At 36.1% G+C, this 24407-nt stretch overlaps 2 protein-coding genes across 2 annotated transcripts; one reads left to right on the top strand and one right to left on the bottom strand.

Moving 5' to 3' along the window:
- The first annotated feature begins 72 nt into the window (after positions 1 to 72).
- MICU1 (Calcium uptake protein 1, mitochondrial) lies at positions 73 to 24374 on the top strand. Its single transcript, XM_051211831.1, has 12 exons — positions 73 to 104; positions 3831 to 4403; positions 4437 to 4497; positions 4533 to 4646; positions 6457 to 6654; positions 7636 to 7662; positions 15837 to 15945; positions 17447 to 17529; positions 18651 to 18851; positions 20323 to 20472; positions 21972 to 22170; positions 23520 to 24374. The coding sequence occupies exons 2-12, from the start codon at positions 4153 to 4155 to the stop codon at positions 23687 to 23689; spliced, it is 1563 nt and encodes a 520-aa protein (XP_051071938.1). The 5' UTR covers positions 73 to 104; positions 3831 to 4152; the 3' UTR covers positions 23690 to 24374.
- MS3_00003959 (uncharacterized protein) lies at positions 14013 to 14924 on the bottom strand. Its single transcript, XM_051211832.1, has one exon. The coding sequence runs from the start codon at positions 14582 to 14584 to the stop codon at positions 14282 to 14284; it is 303 nt and encodes a 100-aa protein (XP_051071939.1). The 5' UTR covers positions 14585 to 14924; the 3' UTR covers positions 14013 to 14281.
- Positions 24375 to 24407: the final 33 nt, after the last annotated feature.

Below are 24407 nucleotides of genomic sequence, written 5' to 3'. Positions count from 1 at the left end.
ATGTGTATCAAAATTCAGTTTCAAATGTTCACTCACTAGTTATTATGAGCGTTTTCAATATAATGCGTTTCGCGCAGCAAACAAAGTTTTACGCGCGATCAGAAGTCAGTTCGTTTTCTGTTCTTAATTCATTATAATCAGAATATATATTTTGGTGTTGTGGAATGAAACAGGCTTTGAAATGCATTGTGACATCTATCTGATTTCGTATTTCGCATATCTCTGTCTAAAAAGTTTAAATCCGTGCTAAAGCTTTACTAGTTTTTAAATACGATTTTCTGCAAACTAGAATGCTCTGTGAAATAGAAAAAACTAGCAGTGCGATTTTGTGAACACCTGCCTCCTTCGTATGATTCATCTTCGTCCAGTTTCTTGTGAACATTACCTGGCATTCGTATCTCTGGTTTAAACTATTTTTGTTTCAAAAAAAAGCTAGTTTTATGGCTATTGGTACTTCCTCGATATCACTAAACACTTCAGCCTTTCGATATGAAAAGTTTTACTAGCTAAGGCGCAGTCTTCAGTATTTAGTATTGTAGATCAAACGGTTCATACTTTTTCTCGCATTTTTAGTGATGCGATAATCCAATCACAACTCTTGGATGTATCAGCAATGTTTCGCCACAATTATTTATATATATTTCACGACAGATGACCTTGTTAGGATTAATTTCTGGCATCAACCTATCAATCCTCTGAACAAGTGAATTCGGGTCCTGTAATATTATCCTATCGGTTATGCACTATATAGATCTCCAAATACTGATATTTATAACCAGAGAATAGAACAGATAACTTTGTTAAGTCATTTGCTTTAAGGAATTATGCTTTCATATAGTCGTGATGTTGACAAGGCTCTATCAGTACATAGCTGTTGCCTCCAGACATGTCATTGAGAAACTCACTTATTAAGTTACTAATTGATCACAAAGTTTTCCGGTTTTAATTTGAGACCTAGGTGAGAGACAGTCAAAACTCAGCCAGTCATTCAGCTACCATGTAGGATCAGGCACGTGTGCGTCGGTCCAAGTTGCCACACCTTATTAGCACAAGATGAACACGAAATTTATCGAAGTAGTTACTTCAGTAATAAGGATGGGTCTATCGACCTATATTGATCCTTGCAGTTTATAACGCTGTGGAGGCCCACTCCCATTTTGAATATATCAACAAAAAGTGCTACTACTACTTGTCCCGGCAGAGACTTTCAGTAATTCACTACTCAGTACGAGAAACGAAACTCCAGACGTAGACGATTTGATCTCAGCTTTCGAACCTTCTTCGAATGTCCTATCAAATGATCAGTCTCATACGGAAGAAAACGATAAGACGTTAATACCAAGGTCATCGTTCAGTATATGATGAGCCAATATTAGATTGCCCCGTATTCTACGGTAAGATAACGGAAATAAGTTAAGGTATCTCAGTCTGTCTTCATAAGATTGGCCATTTTAGTCCCTCGTCAATGGACTCGTTCCAGCATACCCACCTTATACTTGAAACGAAGACTCGTTGCTTGAATCCCATATTCTAAATGTGGTTGCACGAAAGTCCGGCTTAATAATCCAAACATTTCATCCAAATACTGGAAAGACCTATGAATAGACCATAATGCACCACAGACATCTGCAGCAGCAGCCTCACCACAATCTTGTTAGGATTCACTTCTAGTGACCACGCATACATCCATGCCACCAATGAGTTGAGATCATCCTGTAATACTATTCTATATGACATGCTGTGTATGGCTCTCTGTGAAGTAATATATAAAAAATATTGCATATAAGGACATGATACAGGGAGAAAGAATTAGTTCGTACAAAGAAAGGCATTGAGCAATTTTAATTTCATAGGTAACGGAAACACAGAAAGTATGTACACCTACGACGCCATTGTGACCGATTCTGAGCTATGTCACCCACAGTCTCCAACCATTGATTACGATAGTCACGCGGACCACAACCAAGTCGTATCCATCTACAAACATGGCTCAGACCAGAAGTTGGTGACTCCAAGCACTGATGCCGCATTTTGGTCTGGCCGACCCTAACTTTCTTCCAACCATCCCCAACACCGGTTAGCATTACACGTCGTGGTAATCGGTGTTCAGGCATACGCAACACGTGGCCCAACCATCTCAGTCAATGAAGATTCACAACCTCATCAACTGATTCATCATCATTCCCTAATACGCTGTGTCTAACCTTACTATTACTTACCCAGTGATCCCAGCAATATTTCTAAGGCATCTGTGGTCAACTACTAGTAACTTACGAGTATCCTCTACCCTTAATGGTCACGCTTCGCAGCCGTAAAGTAGAACGGAAAGAACTGCTGCGCATTATACTCGTTCTTTAATTGATTAAAGGATATCTCACCCGACCGTTGTTGCTACCTTGACGTAGTGGTCGGGCTTGCCTATCGTGATGAAGCAACCGAGCTATACTGGCTGGAACAACCGTTCCTCAAGGTCCTACCATGCCAGACAGGTCGGTTGAAGAGCGGTAAGACTAAAAGCAACAAACCCAAGGTCCGAAGACGAAGTCGTACTGCTGACTGTACAGAGGTGTGACAGCAGTAAGGCGTTTCCTTCAGACAACCAGCATGACAGCGATGCTGCCTTCCCACAAGGAGGGGTGGGGTTAGAAAAGGTCGACCCTAAAAATGTCACACCTCACCTTACCTCACGGATTTCCGTCTCCGGCGGTAAGGCCATTCGAAGAACGGAGCTAACACGTCAAAAACCTCCCACGAAAGGCCGTGCGCGACCGGCCTCAAGCAGTTGTACCTTGGGCACTGCGGTCACGCTCTCAGGTCATTGAGACCACCTCTAATCCAATTTCCTTTTCAGGTACCTCCAGAAGAACCCTTCCTCGGTGTGGGCAACCGGGAAGCGATAACCGCCCTCATACCTCTAACAGCACTCGAGACCACTGTATTCATAATCAACCTTCCTAATCTCGTCCTCGACATAGGTGACGTAAGTTGGCAATAGCCAAACGAGCTTTTCGAATCTATGCCGAGATTTCGTCAGACATCAACCCATAATGGCTGATCAGACTTCAAAGTGAGATTGTCAACGCGTTCGACTACTTCACTACGTATCCTTAGTTGACGCAGACCAGTCCTGAAGCAACAATTTGCATTTAGAGGGAGAGAAGCGCATTCCAATTATTCTGGCATTGTTGCTTAGTTCTAACAAAAGACTGCATTTTATGAGCGTCTTCACCAAACAGGACTATGTCATCTGCGTATTGTAAGTCGATGAGTGGACCTCCTGGAATGAGATCAATCCCTAAAAATTCAGTCAACGAAAACGTTGTTGTCAAACGACATTTAAAACTGAATAAATACTAGATTACAATGCACCAGTATAGTAACTTTAATATTTGCATGCTAGCTTCAAAATTGTTTTTAGCAAACACATTCCAGTTCCACTGTCACTAAAATTCCAATCAGCTTTGCCATTCAGAATATAATGACCAGGTTAACTAAAATAACGGAACTGTTTAACATTATTGAAAAATAACCCTGGACTATGGAACTAAATCTTAAGCGATTTTTTGCGTACATATCGTGATAGCTTTCACTCATCAGCTAATCATACCATTCATTAATAATTTGAACAACGAATTCGCTTTCTCCAACGACACGCTTATACTTTCTGTTTTCGTTGGACGTTATTGTTAGCTGGGGTTAAATGTATCATTATATGATAACTTGATTATCATAAACCTTAAGTTAGCACATTAATATTAGAATTGCGCAAAACTAGCGTATTTCACTCTTCATCACCTGGTCTAAATAACCTCTTTTTCTAATTTTTTTAGGTCTGAATTTAGGAAAAATATTAACTTGTGGAAAATCGTATCCCGCTCAGCTTCATTGTCAACATGTTCATTCTATAAATTTAAATTATTTGAATAAACCTTTTCTGGGCTGTTTCTTTGAGAGTAGCGACCGCAACGCTAAAAAAAGGAAGCGTCGACAAAGAATCAAGGTTGCTGTTTTTTGGAAGAGATCACTCCAGTCACTACACACTCTTAGATTGTTATCGGTGTAGCATTAGTTTCTCTGAAGACAATCAGTTCAATTGGATTGCTAATTTTTCGAAGGTCAAGTTAAACTGTACATTCTCGAAAAACTAACTAGATGCTGTTCTGTCACTTATCGCGACATTTTCTTGGGTCTTTTGGCAGACGTTCCTTTTCCAAAATATCATTTTGTTATTTCTTGAAGTGGGATCCTTGTATAACTTTTCAGCAAAAAATTACTATACACGGTCCCTACCGTAATCGTTACACTCATTACAAAAATGCATATCCTAGAAAACTAGAAACTTATTACGACGTATACTACTTTGGCGCTTTAACGTGTGTATTTTTACTATTTATTTCTGTAGGGTAAGCTTGCATGTATTTTTAATTATTTTTCAGCTTCCCTTATTTAGAACGGAAGGTTTATGAGTCCAATGATGACAAAGGTGCGAAAAAGAAGGTGTGTCAACCCTTTATTGAGTTAACTTATTTCAGGTATGTAATGTGACAAATGCCAAATGTCAGTCAGAGGTTTCTGACACAGATGAGGAACAGCGACATCAAAACGACTCTGTAAGAAAAAAACATGCTGGATTTCGAGACAGGAAGGTACTTAATAACTTTCGTCAACCGTTTTTTATTCGGTTAATAAACCTGCGTAACTTTAAGGTGGCTTATTATATTTTCTGTGTTCATGTTCATTCTATTCATCTGAAAGCATACTTTTCGAAAGTTTTTGTCCGAATGTGTGAGTTATTTCTCACACGAATATTTAAGTATTTCGAAAATATCTAACCAAGATTTATTTGTTTGTTGGTAAATTATGTTTTTTGGTTGCAAAGTGTCTTAGTAGCTGATGCTGTCTTCTGGTTTTCTTTCTCGTACCAGTGGCAACATGAGTCAGAAAATAATAACTTATGTTGGAGATGTAGAATGAAGTTAAGAAAGTGAACCTACTTGTTTCAGTGTGACCAATCCTAAGCTATGTCACTCATGACTTATGCCCATCGTCCCCAGGATTTCATCCTAGAACTCCATATTTCTCGATACTCATTCCGAATAGTCAGTGGCGCTATCTATTGATGACATATTTGAGTCTAACTTTACTCACCACGAAGTACATAAAATAATAGAATATATACAACTCAAGAATGAATGGGAAGGGAATTATGCGAAGTTCATCTCAATTATTTTTGAGATATATTGCACAAAAGTCGTAGCATTTTACTGACAGTGCTTCCCGGTAACAAGTTGGAAAGTTAATAGACGTGCATATAAACCAACGGGTTTAGCCATACCTTAACACTCAGGCTCGTTCCACCTATTTGGTATAAAGCGAGGAAGTGCATCAGGACCTAATAGGTTAACTCCATAGACTTGTTAGAGATGTTTCAGTTAGAGAATGTATGCTGACTAAGACAATAGCTAGGAAGATAACCATAGAGAAATCGGTTCGATGCTTAAGGCTCACGTGCAAAAACATAGGGAAAACCAGGTTAGTTCAAACCTAATCGTGAACATATCACCCAATCGTTCAACGTTTTTTAGGTTTCTGAGTTCGTATTTTTTACCTTGAGGTGACATGTGACTCCGTCGATCAAGTAGTTTTGTGCTATTTCTTGTCATCAGAAGACGTACTGAAGTACACAGACCTGATAGCTCCGTATTCCAATGCAATTGATTGGATTATTGCTTATAGCAAATGGACATCGGAATTAGTCACTTCTTGTAGTGTTCGTTAAGGTGCCTATCATCCACAGCTTTATTTAGTTTTTTTTTAGAGCTGTCTTAAAAATACACTTGATTTACCTAACTTTCTGGGGATTAATCTCCCTTGAAATTCACTCACTGATTTGGAGTACTAAAGATATAGAGTCCATTGAACACTTTGGTTGCCAGTGTAAGGATATTTGAGATATATTTCTTCCCCTCTAATTGCTTTTCTAGAGTTGGTTTGTTTGAACATGGGGAGTGATCACAGGAAGTGTAGTAGTTAGACTTTTTTGACAATATCCCTTATCCTGTTATGGTGCTACTGCTTGTCACTAGAATTCACTCAAACAGCGTTGCCTAAAGCATTATATAACCCCGTATTTGGTCAATGAGTTACATTAATAATAAATCCAATATCTTTTTTAAATACGAAAACATCTGATACTTCAAATCTTCACTATTGCCTTGTGTGCAACTTGACATTTTTTGTGACTTACCAGTTTATCATTGAGGGGAATATTTGTGTGTTAACTTTTTGCGCATCAGGCCGATTTATTAAGAGGCAAAGTAACAGTTCTTTAATATTTTACCTTTTTTTCTATCACCTCGTTAGATTGCTGTATAACACCTGTTTTTAAGTAATAACAAATTATTTGTGTTTAGGAATATATTATTCATAGCTAACAAATTGCTTTTAAAATACTAGTTCATTGCATACGAAAACCGAATTCGAGCCTATTCTACGCCGGACAAAATCTTCCGATATTTTGCAACTCTTAAAAGCATAGAAGAAGACAATGAAACAGTTTACATGACTCCTGAAGACTTCCTTCGTTCAATTACCCCAGGTATTAAACAACCTGATGGTTTAGATTTGGATTCATTTAAGAGATATGACCCAAAGGTTAGTTATAAAATATTGATTATTTACGGGGTATTACTTTAAAACATTTTATCACCAAGTGCAGTGAAGTCGTAATTTTTTTTTCGAAATATAACTCACTTTTCCTCATCAAACATTTATAGCATGTGATGTTGTCATCGGTTATGAATATAATTCTGTAGTATGACAGAAATCTTCATAGATGATAAACTAGAAAATGTGTACATCTCATTAAGTTGTACTTTAGCTCAGTTTTCATTTATCTAGATATTCTATTACTATCAATCCTAAATATGTTTTCACTGTGAAAACATTGCGAGTTCCACACTTTGCTTTTCTTGGTTAGATTTACAATCGTTTGTCCACATGAAAGAGGCGTAACGCATGCCCAGGAATTTATTTTCCCTGTAAGTAAGTACTTATTAAATAGATATTTTTTAATAGTTGAAATCATGAGTCAATTGAAGCTAGACCACCATGGAAAACCTAGAAGCACTGGACGGCCGTTTCGTCATAGTATGGGACTCATCAGATGGTCATGGGTTCGAATCTCGCGAGGGACGGGATCGTGGATGCACATTGCTGAGGAGTCCCATACTAGGACGAGGTGGCCATCCAGTGCTTCCAGGTTTTCCATGGTGGTCTAGCTCCAATTGAACCATGATTTCAACTACTGAAATTACTAAAATCTCCAAAATCCCTTCCGAAGATATTTTTTACACTTACGGTTACGGCACTACTTTATCCATTGCCGTCGAAAAGGTCTTTATTATAAGTATGTAGTAACCATTGGGATCTACATAAGTTCATCTATCACTATCACGGAGAAAAATATACTTAAGTTCTTCATCGTATCATTTTCCATCCGCAACATTTGAAATTTAACTTTACGTTTCGATCTAAACGTGTCGTTTACGTAATTTAATTTTATTATTTTCATGTTATTTACGCCCAACTTACACGTTTACTCATTTACTTACATTCTTCTCTTTTGACCTATAGACGGGATTAGTTTGGTTCCATAACAAGGTTAGTCCTTTGTTGGCTAGAATGTTTAATGTTAAGCTAAGATCAGTCATTAACTGAATTCTTTAGTTTGTTGGTATGAATTCGGTAATCTTGAGTTCTTTCCTATGAGACTACTCACTAATACTTGAGAATGTTATTGCATATCAAAGGTTAGAAACACATACCGAAATAATTTACTGTTGGTACGTTCACTGCGATTGTATTTATAGGATTTCATTTTTCGCAATACATTAAAAGTTCCCATATTGCGAATTAAAATAACATATATATGCGAACAATATTGTTCTCAATTAGGTCTTCGTCAGCCTTGAATATAACTAAACATGGTAGTTAAAAAGTATAAATTGATAATATGATGACAGGTGTACTAGTTGTGGTAAGGATAATAAAGGCCCTAAATCACTGTCTCACAATGGGAAGTACATTAGGAAAAAAATTTGGAAAAAAGTAGACTGAAATAATATTCATTAAGAATTATTTAAGTTCCGTAATAAGAAATGTTCAAATAATTAGACAGTGAGGAAAGATTGTACAAATTTCTTAAGAATACAAAGACTTTGATTGCTAGCATAAATCTCTGTAACTTGTGAAACAAATCGATAAGTTGGGTTAAATTACTCTTCTACAGTTTTATTTATTTTCGTGGAACGTGGCTGTTGGTCCATTGGTCTGGGCTTCTGGCCTAAGTCTTTTGTATATACATTAACCAGTCCACTGTAAGCTGTTCGATCCAACTACATTAATAACACCAGGCTTGCTCTGTCTTCGTCCATCTTTCTGCAATCAAGCGTATATTTTTCCAAGGCTCGATATGCGATTTGCAGTAGAGGTTAATTTTAATGGTTTGCTTTAACTTATTTAAAATGATACTTGAACGTGCATTAGATTTGTTTATCGTGTGTCTTTCTTCACATAATTAGGTTAGATATCTTCGTTAGTTATGTTCCATGAAAAAACTATTTCTTAAAAGCTTCAAGCATTTTATGATCTGTCGATCACTAGTTTAACTTATTCTAATCTCGGTTGGTCTAAATTATTTCACTTTTCTGAGATAATTAAAATATGTAGCACTTTACCTCAACTACTATAATTTAAAGCCGATGTTTTGTCTATAGTCCTTGTCATGCCACTTATGATTTTGTTATGTGTTCAGGTGTCCGTAAGATCTGAGGCATGTGAGAAGTCACTAATCGTGAAAATCTTATCAAACTGCGTAGTTGCTGTCTAAAGAAATCTCACCATGTATTGAGAAACCTCGGTTGAACTTTCCCAACTAACCAAACTTATAGCATTACCGAGTGTTCGTTTATCAAACAAAGTGCGAGTGTAGTGCTCATCAGCCTACTATCCATTACTCTATAACTGTGAACATGGTCTATGAAAGTAAGAGACAAGAGTGTGCTACAGGCTTTTGATCTTCGAAACATTGCGCGTATGTGATGGGATAACCAAGTGAGCAGTCTTGTGGTTAAGCACAGGATTCTAAACAGAGTTGGTAAATAGGTTGATGAGGTTGTGAATATTCGTCTACTGAAATGGTTAAAATATATGTTATGTATGCCGAACCGTCACCTACATCGCCGGACGATGTTTGTTGTGATAGGTGTATTTCGGGAGAGAGATAGGAGCGAGTAAACCATGAAATGAAATCAGTCTATGAAGTCAATGAATTTTTGTCTGAACCATGTTGGTAGATGTAGATTACCTGGTTGGGGTTTTTGTGACAATTGTAATCAGTAGTCGGGGACATTGTGTGACTTGGTTCACGATGGGACTTGTGTACTTGACCTTTATCTTTTTCGTTATCTTGAATTTCAGCATCCTTCCATACCTACCTTTTCACTGTTAGTACGATACTCCTAATGTTTATTCTTCTATATTATCATCACTTATTTATTTGTTTGAAAACATAAACATTGGTAAAAGAGGCACCGAAATATATGTGCTCCACACAATAAAAATGAGATTGTAAAGAGAGAGAAAGGAAGATGAGTATCATCAAAAAGGCCAAAAAAGGATCGAAACTAGTGCATTAGAGTGAAATGATAATAATAATAATTATTATTATTATCATCATGGAAGAAGCCGTTCAGTTAAGAAAAATACAACCGGAAAGGATTCTTTCAGTCCAAGAAGTTACTTTCATGAAGAAAGTTACAGCAGGATCGACACTGGTTTCTATTCTGAGACATATCTGATAACGTCTCAAGCCACTGAGTTGCACCATCTGCCGGACCCCGACTACCTTGGCATCAATTAGGAAGATGTGAAGGTTCAACAGAATCCGGTCATACCATAACACCATCTCATATACTAATCATCTCTCCGTTTTCTCTAACCCAGTCCCAGCCTCGGAAATTACTGCGCCATACAGAAGCCGCTAGTGACATTCATATAACATGTTTGCGCTACTGAAGCCTAGGTTTCGGGATAGTTACTTTGATTGAGTTATCATGACGCTGTCCGAACACACCTTGTCGAACCTTAGCATTACCAACAGACCGTTACTATTGAATGTTGACAAAGTCTTGAAGACACCGATAATCGATTACAGAATCCTTTAGCATCTTCAATCCACAGAGACCAACTCTCACAAGCGTAAAGCAAAACTACCCTCACCAACATGTAGACCCCACTTTTTACAGCCAGACTTAAAATACAAAGAGGCCAAATATAATTCAAATCAGCATAAGCTTCTCTGGCTTTTATTATACGTGAATTGATCTGATCACTCACGTAATTGCCCGAATGCACGGGATTCTCAATTACTTCAAAATGATTACTTTTATGAATGAGTTCAGACAGACTCCTGGCAGTCTTGTAAAAGTGCTTTGCCCTAAAAAGACGCAAAGCGCATACCATACCTACGCACACTCATTAAGTGCTTATTGCACGGCTTGCATATTATATCACACAGTATAACAATGTCTTCCGCATACTCTGGATCGAAAAGTCTTTCTCTAGGCAGCCGATTCACACCACCGTAACCTACATTCATCAGAGATGTTCCTAGGATGTCGTTGGTTGGATGGAACAATGGAGAGAGGTTATTATATACTCTCACTCCCCCACCATCTTTAAAACGAGGCAGAAGTAAGTCATCTGATTCTGGTGATATGTGGCTCTTCAAGAATTGGAGTTCCTCTCAAATTTCTACCTCGTTAAGTAGGTCAGTCGTTGCCGGCGATGGAGGACAGGACAGTTTAATCGATGTCACCGGAGCAGCAGACCGACTGAACTGTCTCTGCCGCATTACTTTATCCTTTACCATTCGCATTGTTATTTTCGTCTCATCGTGGTAATGTGGTATGACAACTTGGAGTCACGCACACTTGTCCCAGGCTCTATATTAATCGTAATTGTCTGTTTCTACGATAATTAATTATTAATAATCTGTATTAACTGAAAAGCAAAGTAATCATAATGCTCTCTCTTAATCTTGATAGTCACTGGCTTTTGCTTTGTAATTATTTATCTTTTGGTCATTATGTTTATAGTCACTCACTGATCATTATTAAAGAATCTGTTGTGATGATGTTCATTCCACTAAATGGTACGTGATATTACAACGGAATATACAAATTCGGTCACGTAATCAAATAAAACAGCAAAAACATTGCTATCTTTATCTCATCATGCTTTTATGTTTTTCAGAATTTCCTAGATGATTTCACATATGTGAGCGGCTTCATCGACTATCCTTATCATTTCAGATATTCACGCTCCCTAATTTCAGTTATCAAATACTGTTGTGTCAGTCATTTAGTTGAGCTGAGGAGGACTCACAAAAGCTTTCGAACTATTTAATTGCAGCGATTTAATGATTTTCAGATATTCTATTCATATAAAAATATATTTCGTTATGTAATAATTATATGTGTTAAAGGCACAATACAATTATACCATGTTGACGGCCTTAAGTGAACCAGTCAAAAGTAAGACTGCTCCTCAGCTATTTTTGCGCGAAATCAAAAGCCCTGTTCCGGACAACATTTGTGTTGTAAGTTACTTACTTACGCCTGTTACTCCTCGTGAAGGAGCATAGGCCGCTCACCAGCATTCGCCATCCAACCCTGTCCTGGGCAATCCTTTCCAGCTCCTTCCAGTTGCTATTCATCCTTTCCATATCTGCTTTTATTTCCCGACGTAATGTGTTCTTTGGCCTTCCTATTTTCCGCTTCCCTTCAAGATTCCAGGTTAAGGCTTGTCTCGTGATGCAGTTTGGCGATTTGCGTAATGTATGTCCTATCCATTTCCATCGTCTTTTCCTAATTTCCTCTTCAGATGGAAGTTGGTTTGTTCTCTCCCACAGAAGGCTATTGCTGATGGTATCCGGCCAATGGATGTTGAGTATCTTGCGAAGACAGCTATTTATAAATACTTGTACCTTCTTGATGATGATTGTTGTAGTTCTCCAAGTTTCAGCTCCATACAGTAGAACTGCCTTGACATTCGTATTGAACATTGTGACTTTGATATCGGTTGAAAGTTGTTTTGAGTTCCATATGTTCCTCAATTGTGGGGATGCAGCCCTTGCTTTGCCAATCCTCTCCTTTACGTCTGCATCTGAACCTCCTTGTTCATCGATGATGCTTCCCAGGTATGTGAAGGATTCTACATCTTCCAGAGTTTCACCATCAAGAGTGGTTGAATTGCTGTTCTCTGCTTTGAATTTGAGGACCTTGGTTTTCCCCTTGTGTATACTGAGGCCTACTGATGCAGAGACTGCTGCTACACTGGCTGTCTTTATCTGCATTTGTTCATGTGTATGTGATAGGAGGGCTAGGTCATCTGCGAAGTCCAAATCGTCTAACTGATTTTGAGCTGTCCATTGTATGCCGTGTTTTCCCTCAGATGTCGAGGTCCTCATAATCCAGTTGACCACCAGAAGAAAGAGGAAGGGAGAGAGTAAACAGCCTTGTCTGACTCCGGTCCTTACTTGGAATGCATCTGTCAGCTGTCCTTCATGCACGACTTTGCACTGTAGTACGTCGTATGAGTTCCGGATAATATTGACAATCTTCTCAGGAACTCCGTAGTGTCGAAGAAGTTTCCATAACGTCCTCCTATCCACACTGTCAAATGCATTTTCATAATCAATGAAGTTGATGTATAGTGACGAGTTCCACTCAACTGATTGTTCGACGATGATCCGTAGTGTTGCAATTTGGTCTGTGCACGATCGATCCTTACGGAATCCAGCTTGTTGATCTCGAAGTTGGGTGTCTACTGCATCTTTCATCCGGTTCAGCAACACTCTGTTAAAGACCTTCCCTGGTATTGACAGTAGTGTTATGCCTCTGTAGTTTTCACATTTGTTCAGATCTCCTTTCTTTGGAATCTTGACGAGGTGCCCTTCTTTCCAGTCCATCAACACTTGTTCCTCCTCCCAAATCTTTTTGAATAGAAGGTGAAGCATGTTTGTAGTTACTTCGATGTCTGACTTCAGCTGGTATGTTGTCGGGTCCCGTTGCTTTCCCGTTCTTGATTTGTCTGACGGCCATTCTGATTTCTTTGGTCGTTGGTGGGTTGACGTCTATAGGAAGATCTGTGTGTGCTGCTTCGATGTCCGGTGGATTCATTGGAGCGGGCATATTCAGGAGTTTCTCGGAGTACTCTACCCATCTGTTCCGCTGTTGTTGAATTTCAGTGATTGGCCTGCCTTCTTTGTCTTTGGCCGGTCTCTCTGGTTTACTGTATTTTCCTGCTAGTTTCTTCGTTGTATCGTAAGGCTGTTTCATATTTCCTTCTCTTGCAGCTTTTTCCGCCGTCGTTGCTAATTCTTCCACGTACTTCTTGTCGGTTCTAATGCTCCTCTTCGCCTGCTTGTTTGATTCTGTGTATTGAGCTTGTGCTTGGACTTTCTCTGCTCGTGTTCGGCTGTTGTTAATTGCTGCCTTCTTGTTCTTCCTTTCTTCGATCTTGTCCAGAGTTTCTATAGAGATCCACTCCTTATGATGGTGTTTCTTTAGGCCCAGAACCTCTTGACACATTGAAGTTAATGCTTCTTTGATACCTTTCCAATTGTCCTCCACAGTCGTTTCTTCTTCCTTCAGTAGATCTTGTAAGGCTTGGAACCTGCTGTTGAGAGCTATCTTGAATTCATCGAGTTTGTCAGTATCTCGAAGGAAGGCTGTATCGAAGCTTTGTAGTGCTGTTTGTCCAGTTCTTTTTAGCTTCAGTTTTAAATTGGCTACAACTAGATGGTGATCCAAAGCTATGTCAGCACCTCTCCTGGTTCTAACATCTTCCATTGTCCTTCGGAATTTTTTGTTGATGCAAATATGATCTATTTGGTTCTCTGTAGTGTGGTCCGGTGAGATCCATGTAGCCTTGTGTATACGTTTGTGTGGGAGTATTGTGCCGCCTATGACCAATTTGTTGAATGCACATAAATTTGCAAATCTTTCTCCATTTTCGTTTATCTCTCCCAGTCCATGTCGTCCCATAATATATTCATATCCGGTGTTGTCTATTCCGACTTTGGCATTTAGATCTCCCATCAGAATGGTGAGCTCCTTTCTTGGGTATTTCTCTATGATTGACTGCAGCCGCTCGTAGAATTGATCTTTAATGTCATCGTTGCTATCATTGGTGGGTGCATAACACTGGATAACATTCATTGTAATTCCCTCCTTCTTTGTTTTGAATGATGCTTTGATGATTCTGGATTCGTGAGATTTTTCATCCTACAATTGCATTTCGTGCCAGTTTGGACAGCATTAGAGAAACTCCCTGAGTGTGTGGAGCATTTTCCTCTTCGTGACCGGAGTATAGCAGCATCTCTCCCGTATTTAGCCTCTGTTGTCCAGCTTGGGTCCAATGGGTTTCGCTGACTTCCAGTACTGCCAAGTTGTATCTCCTCATTTCCGTTGCTATTTGACTGGTCTTCTCGATCTCCCAAATTGTTCGAATGTTCCATGTACCTATAAAAATTTTGGTCTGGTTGTTAGAAGGGGTATCGGCCTCGTGGCTTCCAAAGGAACTCGGCTTTCACCATGAAGCGTCATAATTCTTCTAAATGAAGACCTTCTAACTCCCAGGGCAGAGTTAAAATGGTTTGAATTATTTTTCTGGTAAGCGTTTTTTTAGCGAGTTAGTTTTCTACGAGATGGGGACGTTAACCCCATGCCCAACCCTCCTCCTTTACCCGGGCTTGGGACCGGCAGTAACTCTAGAAGAGCTACAGGCGGAGTTTGTGTTGTAAGTAGCTATATAAAAATTGACTATTCGGTTCATAAAATACTTGAAATTCATAAAAATATTTATAATGCAACCAAACAGAAGATATGATATGGTGTTTAAGTTAGACTTAAATAAATATCTGATGCAGATCGTGTGTTAAAATACTTGATTTAGTGCATGTTGAAGTATACTTGTACAACTAGACACTATTCTCCCACTCTAACTCCTGACTTTAAATTTCAACCTCAATGGTTTTAAGTTTGTAAGAAAAGGGTGGCCATGTGAGAGCATTTCGAGAGAGAGAGAGTGAACTCTCTCCACCCTCGGCCATTGGTGCGTGTATAACACTGGGTAACATTGATTGTGATTTCGTCCTTTGTTTTATCATTGCATTATAGCTGATGTCAATTCGTGAAAAAAATACCTTAAACTTATTGCGTAATCCCAACATATTGCTCTAGTCTTACTCTTACTATCTAACCCTAATCTTTTTGCATTATAATTGATGTCAATTGGTGACGAATACCTTATGAGGCTATTACCCTAACTTACAACATTAGCCCAAACTGTAATATGTGAAAATACTCTTTTTCTTTTACAATAATTAATAAGTTACGATATAAAGGATTATTTATCGTATCAAAACTACTATCCCATTGTGATGTTATCGCCTTTTATTGCTAATTGCTTTATAACTAGATAACGTTTCCTAACCAACTGATAAGTCCCTCAAGGTTGTCAGTATGGTATACTTTTATCAAACATACAACCCAACTATTATTAAACCAAAGTAAATGCAGTTTGATTCTGAAGGTTTAGTCTAATTATTTACTCAGCTCTAGTCCTTATCTTTAAATGTATACTGCGTTTAGCAAAATGTACGGTTGTGACTCTTTTCGACTCATGTTAATAAGGTGAATTATTGTTTTAATTTTTAATTAACACCTTGTCATGTCTATTATTTTTTATCTGATTTTTGTTATTTATAGAGTGAAAAATTAAATTTGGACATACCTAAAGAATCAGTATTTTATAAGCTTTGTGATCAAGCTTTAATCACATTTACTGATTTTATATTCCTATTAACTGTACTTTCGAGTAAGTTTTGTAATTGCTCAAATATTAGAGATTAATTCTTTATTTTATTCATTTTGTTGTTTATTTTTCTGTTGATTTCTCATTCTTTTATGATATAAGTAACTTTGACCAGATGAACCCTTACACACTAATGTCCAAAACTGAATGTATATAGTGGACTTTATATAAATGTAATTGGAATGATTAATTGATACTAACCAATTATTACTGCATAACAACCATGCTAAGGTGAATTTCCCTAATTATAAGAGTGATTCGGACCCCAATGATAATTTAGGTTTCTTTGGAAAGCATAAGAAAAATATGCTTTAGGTCAATAGATCAGGTTCATGAATAGCATAGATAGATCTTGTTTAACAATTTCAATGATACAAATCAATGTTTTTCTGTTTGTTAATTATAAATTTTTAATTGCTATTTGCCTTGAAATGTATCCCTAGTGTCACAATTAGTTCTTATTCGGATAACTAACAAAAATTTGTAAATTGGTTGTAACTGCCAGTTGATCGGAATAAATATTATAAAAACTGATTCCATAGTCAGTTTATTTGATGCTCCATAGAAGTGTAAAAGCATTCACTCAGAACTTTTTTTGATTATTTGTCTAATATTTAAACGTGACTTTAAGTATGAAGTACTGGGATTGTAAGTTTCATACCGTCTGGTTTTCTAAATGGTGTCATCTTCAATTAGCTTCAATTATCGTAAGAACGAAAACCGTATAGCTGTGAATATTTTATATGATTCCACACACATTCAATGTAATTATGATTTCAGCTTTTACAGACAGTTAACAAACGCACTGTACACAACCATACCAGCGATAGCTGATCTCTGTGTGATTAGTCCGAGTGAAGACTTGGTTTACAGATGGAGGACCTCATGTAACACGTAAGTTAGTGCTGGTCAAAAGCAGATTGTTCCCTGCAAAAAGCCACAAGAGATGGTCACTGTTGTTTGACCTGTAACCAATGAGTCCCTGTTATCCATCCAAACACCTGACCTGCTCATTAAAACCTCCAGCTATCACTACAGTGTCTGTCGAAAGTACTCTGTTGAGATCATTTAACTGATAGTGTAACTCATTCTAGATTCCACTCACGTCATAGTCTTTCGATGCTTTAGTGTAGATGAAGAAAAAACATCGTTTCCAACTCGCTTTTTTCCCTTTTAATGAAGATTTCTAATCTACTAGCTCATAAACAATTGTTAATGAGGATCTAGTCGTCTAGAACTTCCGCCGCTCTGGAGCTTAGTGTGATTCCGACCTCAGTCAAATCTAACAAAGAAGCCACAAGGTTCTGGATAGGTGCACGTAGACAACCTGGTGAAGATATTTAGGCATTTAATATCTGCAAATAAAATCCTTGGCTGATCCATAATCATCATTAATTTGTTTAAAATTTCATGTGTAATTATTTACCTCTCGTTTTAAATATGATTCTCTACTGGCATTTTATATCACAGTTACTTTTTTGCTTATTAATAATTTTTCTTGAAGCACCTCGTCGACAGTTTGAAATAGCTTTTCGTATGTTTGATATTAATGGAGATGGGGAATTAGACATAAACGAGTTTGAAGTTGTAAGTTAATATTGCATATATATACTTTTTATTCTTGTCTTTGGTCATCGTCAGCCATGGTGCGCAAAGTTTCTACGAAAATCTCAATCATGTAATCTGCATCTACCAACATGGTTCAGACAAAAATTCATTGACTTCATAGACTGATTTCATTTCATGATCTACTCGCTCCTATCTCTCTCCCGAAATACACCTATCACAACAAACATCGTCCGTCGATGTAGGTGACGGTTCGGCATACATAACATATATTTTGACCATTTCAGTAGACGAATATTCACAACCTCATCAACCTATTTACCAACTCTGTTTAGAATCCTGTGCTTAACCACAAGACTGCTCACTTGGTTATCCCATCACATACGCGCAATGTTTCGAAGATACTTATGATCAAAAGCCTGTAGCACACTCTTGTCTCTTACTTTAATAGACCATGTTCACAGTTATAGAGTAATGGATAGTAGGCTGCTGATCACTACACTCGCACTTTGTTTGATAAACGAACACTCGGTAATGCTATAAGTTTGGTTAGTTGGGAAAGTTCAACCGAGGTTTCTCAATACATGGTGAGATTTCTTTAGACAGCAACTACGCAGTTTGATAAGATTTTCATGAATAATAATAAAAATAATAATAATAATAATAATAATAATAATAATAATAATAATAGCAATAATAATGTGATATATGCTATGTATACTGACGGAAATAAGTAATATGTATCTGGCATGGGAAGTAGGTTCTTACTGACAGAAGAGGAAAAGGCGAAGACAGGAGAAATGAAAAAATGATCACGTTTGTAAGAAACAGTCAGATGTTCAAATTATGTATTTATTGTTTGGTTTTCATATTTTACTATTCCACTGTGATTTTTGCAACAAACAAGATATTGGTTATCCCCACAAAGTTTTCGTTCAATATAGTACTGATGCTGATCGTATAATAATAGCTCATCTCTATGTGCGACATCCGGATATTTTTTAGTTATTTCAATTCAATTTTTAATTATCGTTTCCATTCATCGTTTTGATAGAATAGAATGAAATAAATTTGTAGATGGATGAAACAAATATTTTTTTATATAATAATAATAACCAGTTAACAATCTTTTGCTTTATCAGGTTCGTTCGGTAATTATGGGCACTACTGCTATGGGTCGTCGTCATCGTGATAATTTAACAACAGGTTGTACTTTGAAACCAGGTAGTTCTAATAGTGCTTTCAAACGCTATTTCTTTGGTCCAAACGGTGATCAGAAGTTGCCAATCAGTAAATTTCTTCAATTTCATTCTGATTTACAAGAGGAGATTATGCGTCTAGAAGTTAGTCTTTTTATTAGTTATGTAAATAAATATCAATGAAGATATATCTTTGTACCAACATCCATAAAACTGGTCCTTACGCTGTTTCACGTTTTAGCCGCTAAGATGGATTTTTCATATCATGCGATTTTCTATTAACTTTAATTGTGACAAATTATCGACCACAAGTATCTGTAACTTTTATTAATTACTGTTTTGACGATAAGAAACCATTATTGGTATAGAACTGACCGCTTTAGCCACTGATACCATGTCCAAAACTTAGGTTTAATAGCTGGTTCTTGATTAATTGGAGAATAAAAGGTCTACAAATGTATTTTCTGTAATAGCCTATGACATCTTATCATGTTATTTTTTCTGCTAATATTTTCTACATAAGTATTCCGTTTTATCACATTAGAAAACCTATTTTCTGGTTATTAGTATTATTTTCTTTGATTTCAAATCATTTAATGGGTTTAATCAATCCTACGGTCTCGTGAGTGTCTGTCACTAGGCCACACATCCTATCATTACATCCGTCTATTGATTAGTATCTACTAGTTGATTTTGAAAATCTAAGATTTTGTCTTACCAATCATGATAAACCACCATAACAATCAATCAGCCACATAAAATTCACAGCCTGGCATACGTGTACACATCGGTTTAAGTAACCGCATCATTTAAGCACATTAAGATGAAATTATCAAAATAAATCTCCAAGTAGTATAATTCGTAGCAGTATCAATAACTATAAACAAGACTGTGTATAGGCTATATGATTTTATAACAAAGATTTCGCAAAATAAAAAAATGTACAAGGAAGATAAAGAGTACATGCATCTGTGCCATTGCGATCGATTCTGGGACATATCATCTTACATCTCCAATCATTTGTTACGATAATCACGCTGACCCCAATCAGGTAGCTTGAAGCCACCAACACTACTCAGTCCGACAGTCAGTGACTTCATTGATTGATACCAATTTTTGTTTTGGTCGTCCCTAGTTTTCTTTCAACCGACTCTGGAACCAGCCAACATTATGCGTCAATGTACACAATGGTTTTATTGGTTATTTCACTTATTCTAAATTGCAATTAACAAATCATTAATCAACGATCGTTGTCATCATGAGTTACTGAACACTATCTATAACTAGAAAGCATTGGACATTTGTTTCTACCCACCGTATGCCCATCACCCCACCTAATTGACTGAATGTAAAACAGGTCTTGTGTTCAGCAACTTATTATAGTTCGTTGTTTTCGATAGTTTTTCGACTGATTTAGTTTCATGATGGCAATCACTTGCACATTTTTATAGAAGGACTTCACGAAAAGTCGCTATATTTAAATAATGCTTATGAACAATTTTTTAAAGGCAAATGACTGATCGCTCAGGTGGTATTTTTTATGTCTTTATTGATTGGCTATATCTTTCTCTTGTGAAACCTTATATATGTATACTTTTTTAAAACAAAATTTCAGTTTGAAAGAGCTGAACCAAAGAATGGAAAAATTACTGAAGTACAATTCGCCAATTCTCTACTTGTTTATGCTGGATTTTCTGAGAATAAAAGACGTAAAATGATTCGTCGAGTAAAAGCAAAATTTCCTATAGATTCTGATCAGTCTAGTGTAAGTCTTTTTTTCACTCCTTTTTGTGTTGATCGACTACAAGACCATTACATAATGAAAGCTTTCACTACGTTTTTCTTAACTAAGAAGAAAAAAAACAAAAGTCTTTTAGATTTTTTCTAAATGCAAATAGTTCAACCACATGTAGTAGACATGTTCGAACACCACTTGAAAGAAAGTGTTAAATATCTTTCATCACATTTTACCAACCACCCTGATCTATATATATTTGAAAATGTTTGCCCTATCGTTATCCTCTCTCTTGGTTATTAAAGGTCTTTTCATTCTTTTCGTTTTCTTCATCCTTTCTCTACTAGTGATATATATAATTATTTCCCACTTCATTATTTCTCTCCTAATATAAAAATCTGTTTACTTTGCCACTGTATATAAAAATAATTCAGTTTGTAATTGCTATATGCTGTTTCAACTGACCTTAACCTTTCTTAATAGCTGTGTCATAATGAACATGTGAATTGCATTGTGAAATTTTCGATTGAATATATTTACAACTTACAAATTTTCTTTTATTCATTACAGTTGAATGAAACTAGTGTAATTATTGTTTGAAATTTCTTTCCTGTAAAAATAATATCAAAGTTACTTTGATATATTTTAATTTAGAGAAATATTTTTTTTGGATAATTTTTCCGTACAATCCAAGTATCTCTATGTTTAAAATTTATTATCTAAGATATTGGAGTACTAAATGTTTTAAGCCTTATTTATTATGCACTGTTGTAGGCTTTCATTAAATATGTGCATTTACAGCCTTCTTGAATTCACATCATTCTATTTCCATCAGTTAAATATTTTAATGTTATTAAGTTTTCAACTCATTATTGTTAGGATTAAACTGTATTTACTGTTCGGCTGTTACTGCACTTACAATCGCTAAGTTGGTTTTAAAATCTAATCTTTTTACTCTTATCTTGATAGTTGATCAGTATCATTAACGATTACACATATACATGCATACAAAATGAAGCTATTTATTCATAGTAATAACCATGAGATTATTCTAAGTAGCTAGTGAAGAACTTCATGGTTTCCTAACTGTTCCCATGTCTGCACTAATCATTGAAATTGGGTTTTTTGTTAGCTTAAACGTAATTCTCTCACAATAGTAACTTTACAACTACAGTTAAAACTGAAATGGTTTATCGATTATTAATCGTTCGCATACGTTCCCTAGTATATACTACTATTCGATTATAAGTATGTTGAATATTTTGTCAATTTTACCACGTATAGATAGACGATAATTATATAATATCTGTAATTCATCTATTTCATGTTAATTAGTAGTTTGTAAATCTTAATAAACAGTTCATTTGTTCTACTACATTACTTATAACGAGTTGTTTTTTTGTTTACAATTAATTATTCTTAGTGTGTTTAATGTAGACTTTATTTTTCACACCACACTTACAAATAGAATGTTTTTTCTTACCAAAAATCTTAATCCTCCCTTTTTTTCATGTATATATATGTTTCAGGGTATCACGTATAAAGATTTTTCTGATTTCAGTCATTTACTTCGATCTATTGCTGATGTGGATACTGCTTTAACATTTTATCATATGGCTGGGGCATCAATTAATCAAGATACTTTAAACCATGTTGCTTCGACTGTCGCCAATCTTCACTTGTCACCACATGTTTTAGATGTTGTGTTCACTTTATTCGATGAGAATAGTAAGTCAGTGAATTTCGTGTACATTTTGTCAAATATCTATTTCAGTAGTTTGTTTATTAGATCTCTAAACAATACATAGGGTTTTTTTAATAGTAACAAGATAATATGCTTATTCAAATTAAGATCAGTAGTTTGTGGATGTAAATATAACCGTATATCGATTAATGAAGTATGATTTTTCCAGAGTTTCTATATTCTAGACGTACTGGAAGTGGACCTTCCTTACCTATCTACATTTCCCATATAACTCCGATTTTCAAAGACTGCCTTAATTTTTTAGTCTTTTGATGTTGTCGAGTTCTTTGAGCTAAATGGTTTAATTGCAAATTTCTTATTGTTCTAAACAATATCACCATTGTTTACTCTATTTAGAAGTAAGCTTCTTACTTATTTCATAGGTCCTAAATCAGTTTGTTTTAGTGGGCTTGTCTATGATTGATCGTCTTCATAAATTTCATTACCTTCACTTATCTTTATGTGGTGTGGGTTACTTATATCCACATAAGTAGTATATAACGGTGGTCAGGCACAGAATGTATTTCAGTAGATCGATAAGGAAAGAATGGAAACGGAACGCAATCGGTATGAAAATGCATGAACAATCGAATCGGAGACAATGGACTGATATTTGCAAAAGGAACAGTCAAGTTTGAGACGAAAGATTGATATTTTGCAAATTAACTATTTACTATATGGTTCTCCGATTTTAGTGAGATGCTCTGTAATTTTGTGGTCTAATGCATTCGATTTTCTCCACTCGTGTTTTTGTTCACTAGAATTGTACTTAGGTTGACTTTCTTGTGCTGTTGACCTGTAATCATGTTCCCGACTAACCTTTGTCAAACAGGCTAATAGGCTGGGTTTAAACAATTTTTTCCATTGATTACTCAATGAGTTGAGTGCTATGCTTCCAGAGATTCATTGGCATTATTAGAGTTTCCTCAGTCTATGATCTTCACGTTTTGCTATTCATATTTTTGTCTATAGTTATTTCTATGCATTGATATCAGTGGTAATATGTCATATAGTTTTACTGATAGTTTATGTTTGTGTATGGGTAACTGAAAAAGGCATCCACTTTGTCCAATATAATATTTATCACAATTGATTCAATTTATTTTGCTAATTATCTCACCTTTGTTTTCTCTCATTGTTGTGTCTTTTTTTTCTGTATAAAATGGGAGTGAATTAACGATAGAGCAATATTAGTTCCAAAAGGTTGAGAAATTCTTGTGCTAATCTTCATCATTTTTAAATCTGTTTGAATAACGTCCATTCGATTGCGAAATATTTTCCTTTATTCTACAGTTTTTCGTCTATTTTTCTGTTATTTTCGTTAATATTTTAGATGATGGACAATTAAGTTATCGTGAATTTGTTGGTGTTATGCGACATAGACTCTTACGCGGTTTGGATAAACCTATGGATACAGGTTTTATTCGATTACTTAGTGCTGTATTTCATTGTACTAAAGAACAAATCAATCTTGGAATTAGTTCTACTTATAAAGGTGTTTGAAGAGTTGACTAGTTTACTTGTGAGAATTCACAGACATATGTCACAGGATGAATAAAAAAGAGTTTGATGTGGGATTACTTATCTACTTATTTCCTTTGTTTCTTCTAAATAAATCATGCTTTATGCTGTTCAATTAAACTTGACGGTATCATTTATGTATATGTACCTCTTCACATTTCCACACTCTTACATGGATATTAAAATTGATATTACAAAAAGCATTATCGTTGTACTACATTACTTTTCGAATTAAAATGTCTAATAATAATATGAGTTCTGTTTTTTCCCAAAATTTTATTTCTATGAATATATATTGTTTTTTTATTTCTATCTGAATTTGTGTCTTTTCGAACAGGTAACATATTGTTTTAACTTGATAAACCCAGTTAGATTTTCAGATAATTAGTTTTTTTAATTAATTTATTTGGATGTATCACGAGTGCTTTCAAATTACTTTAGGGGATTTGTGAAGATTGTTGAATTTCAATTCTTACACCACTGATTAATCTTATACAGCCATTGAAAAACCAGGAAGCACTGAATACCTGCTTTATTTCAATATGAGACCTAAGTGGTGCTCATCCACAATCTTTTGGTATCGAACTCAGGATCTTCAGATCACACAGCGAGTGCTCAACCTTCAGACCACTAAGGAAGCTTACATGTCTAATTTGAGCTTCCCCCGTGAGACCTTAAGGATCTGGGTTTTGGTCTGCAG

Source organism: Schistosoma haematobium, chromosome ZW (genome assembly GCF_000699445.3).
Source record: "Schistosoma haematobium chromosome ZW, whole genome shotgun sequence".
Taxonomy (NCBI): Eukaryota; Metazoa; Platyhelminthes; class Trematoda; order Strigeidida; family Schistosomatidae; genus Schistosoma; species Schistosoma haematobium.
Note: the sequence above shows the minus strand (reverse complement) of the source record. Positions and strands in the feature narration are given on the sequence as shown.

What these genes read in the sequence shown, in the direction of transcription:
- MICU1 (XM_051211831.1), top strand. Translation starts at nt 4,153, where the DNA reads ATGCTGTTCTGTCACTTATCGCGACATTTTCTTGGGTCTTTTGGCAGA. An exon ending in ACATAAACGAGTTTGAAGTT is followed by an intron (nt 17,530 to 18,650) that starts GTAAGTTAATAT and finishes TTGCTTTATCAG; the next exon opens with GTTCGTTCGGTAATTATGGG. An exon ending in CACTTTATTCGATGAGAATA is followed by an intron (nt 22,171 to 23,519) that starts GTAAGTCAGTGA and finishes TTAATATTTTAG; the next exon opens with ATGATGGACAATTAAGTTAT.
- MS3_00003959 (XM_051211832.1), bottom strand. Translation starts at nt 14,584, where the DNA reads ATGGAACATTCGAACAATTTGGGAGATCGAGAAGACCAGTCAAATAGC.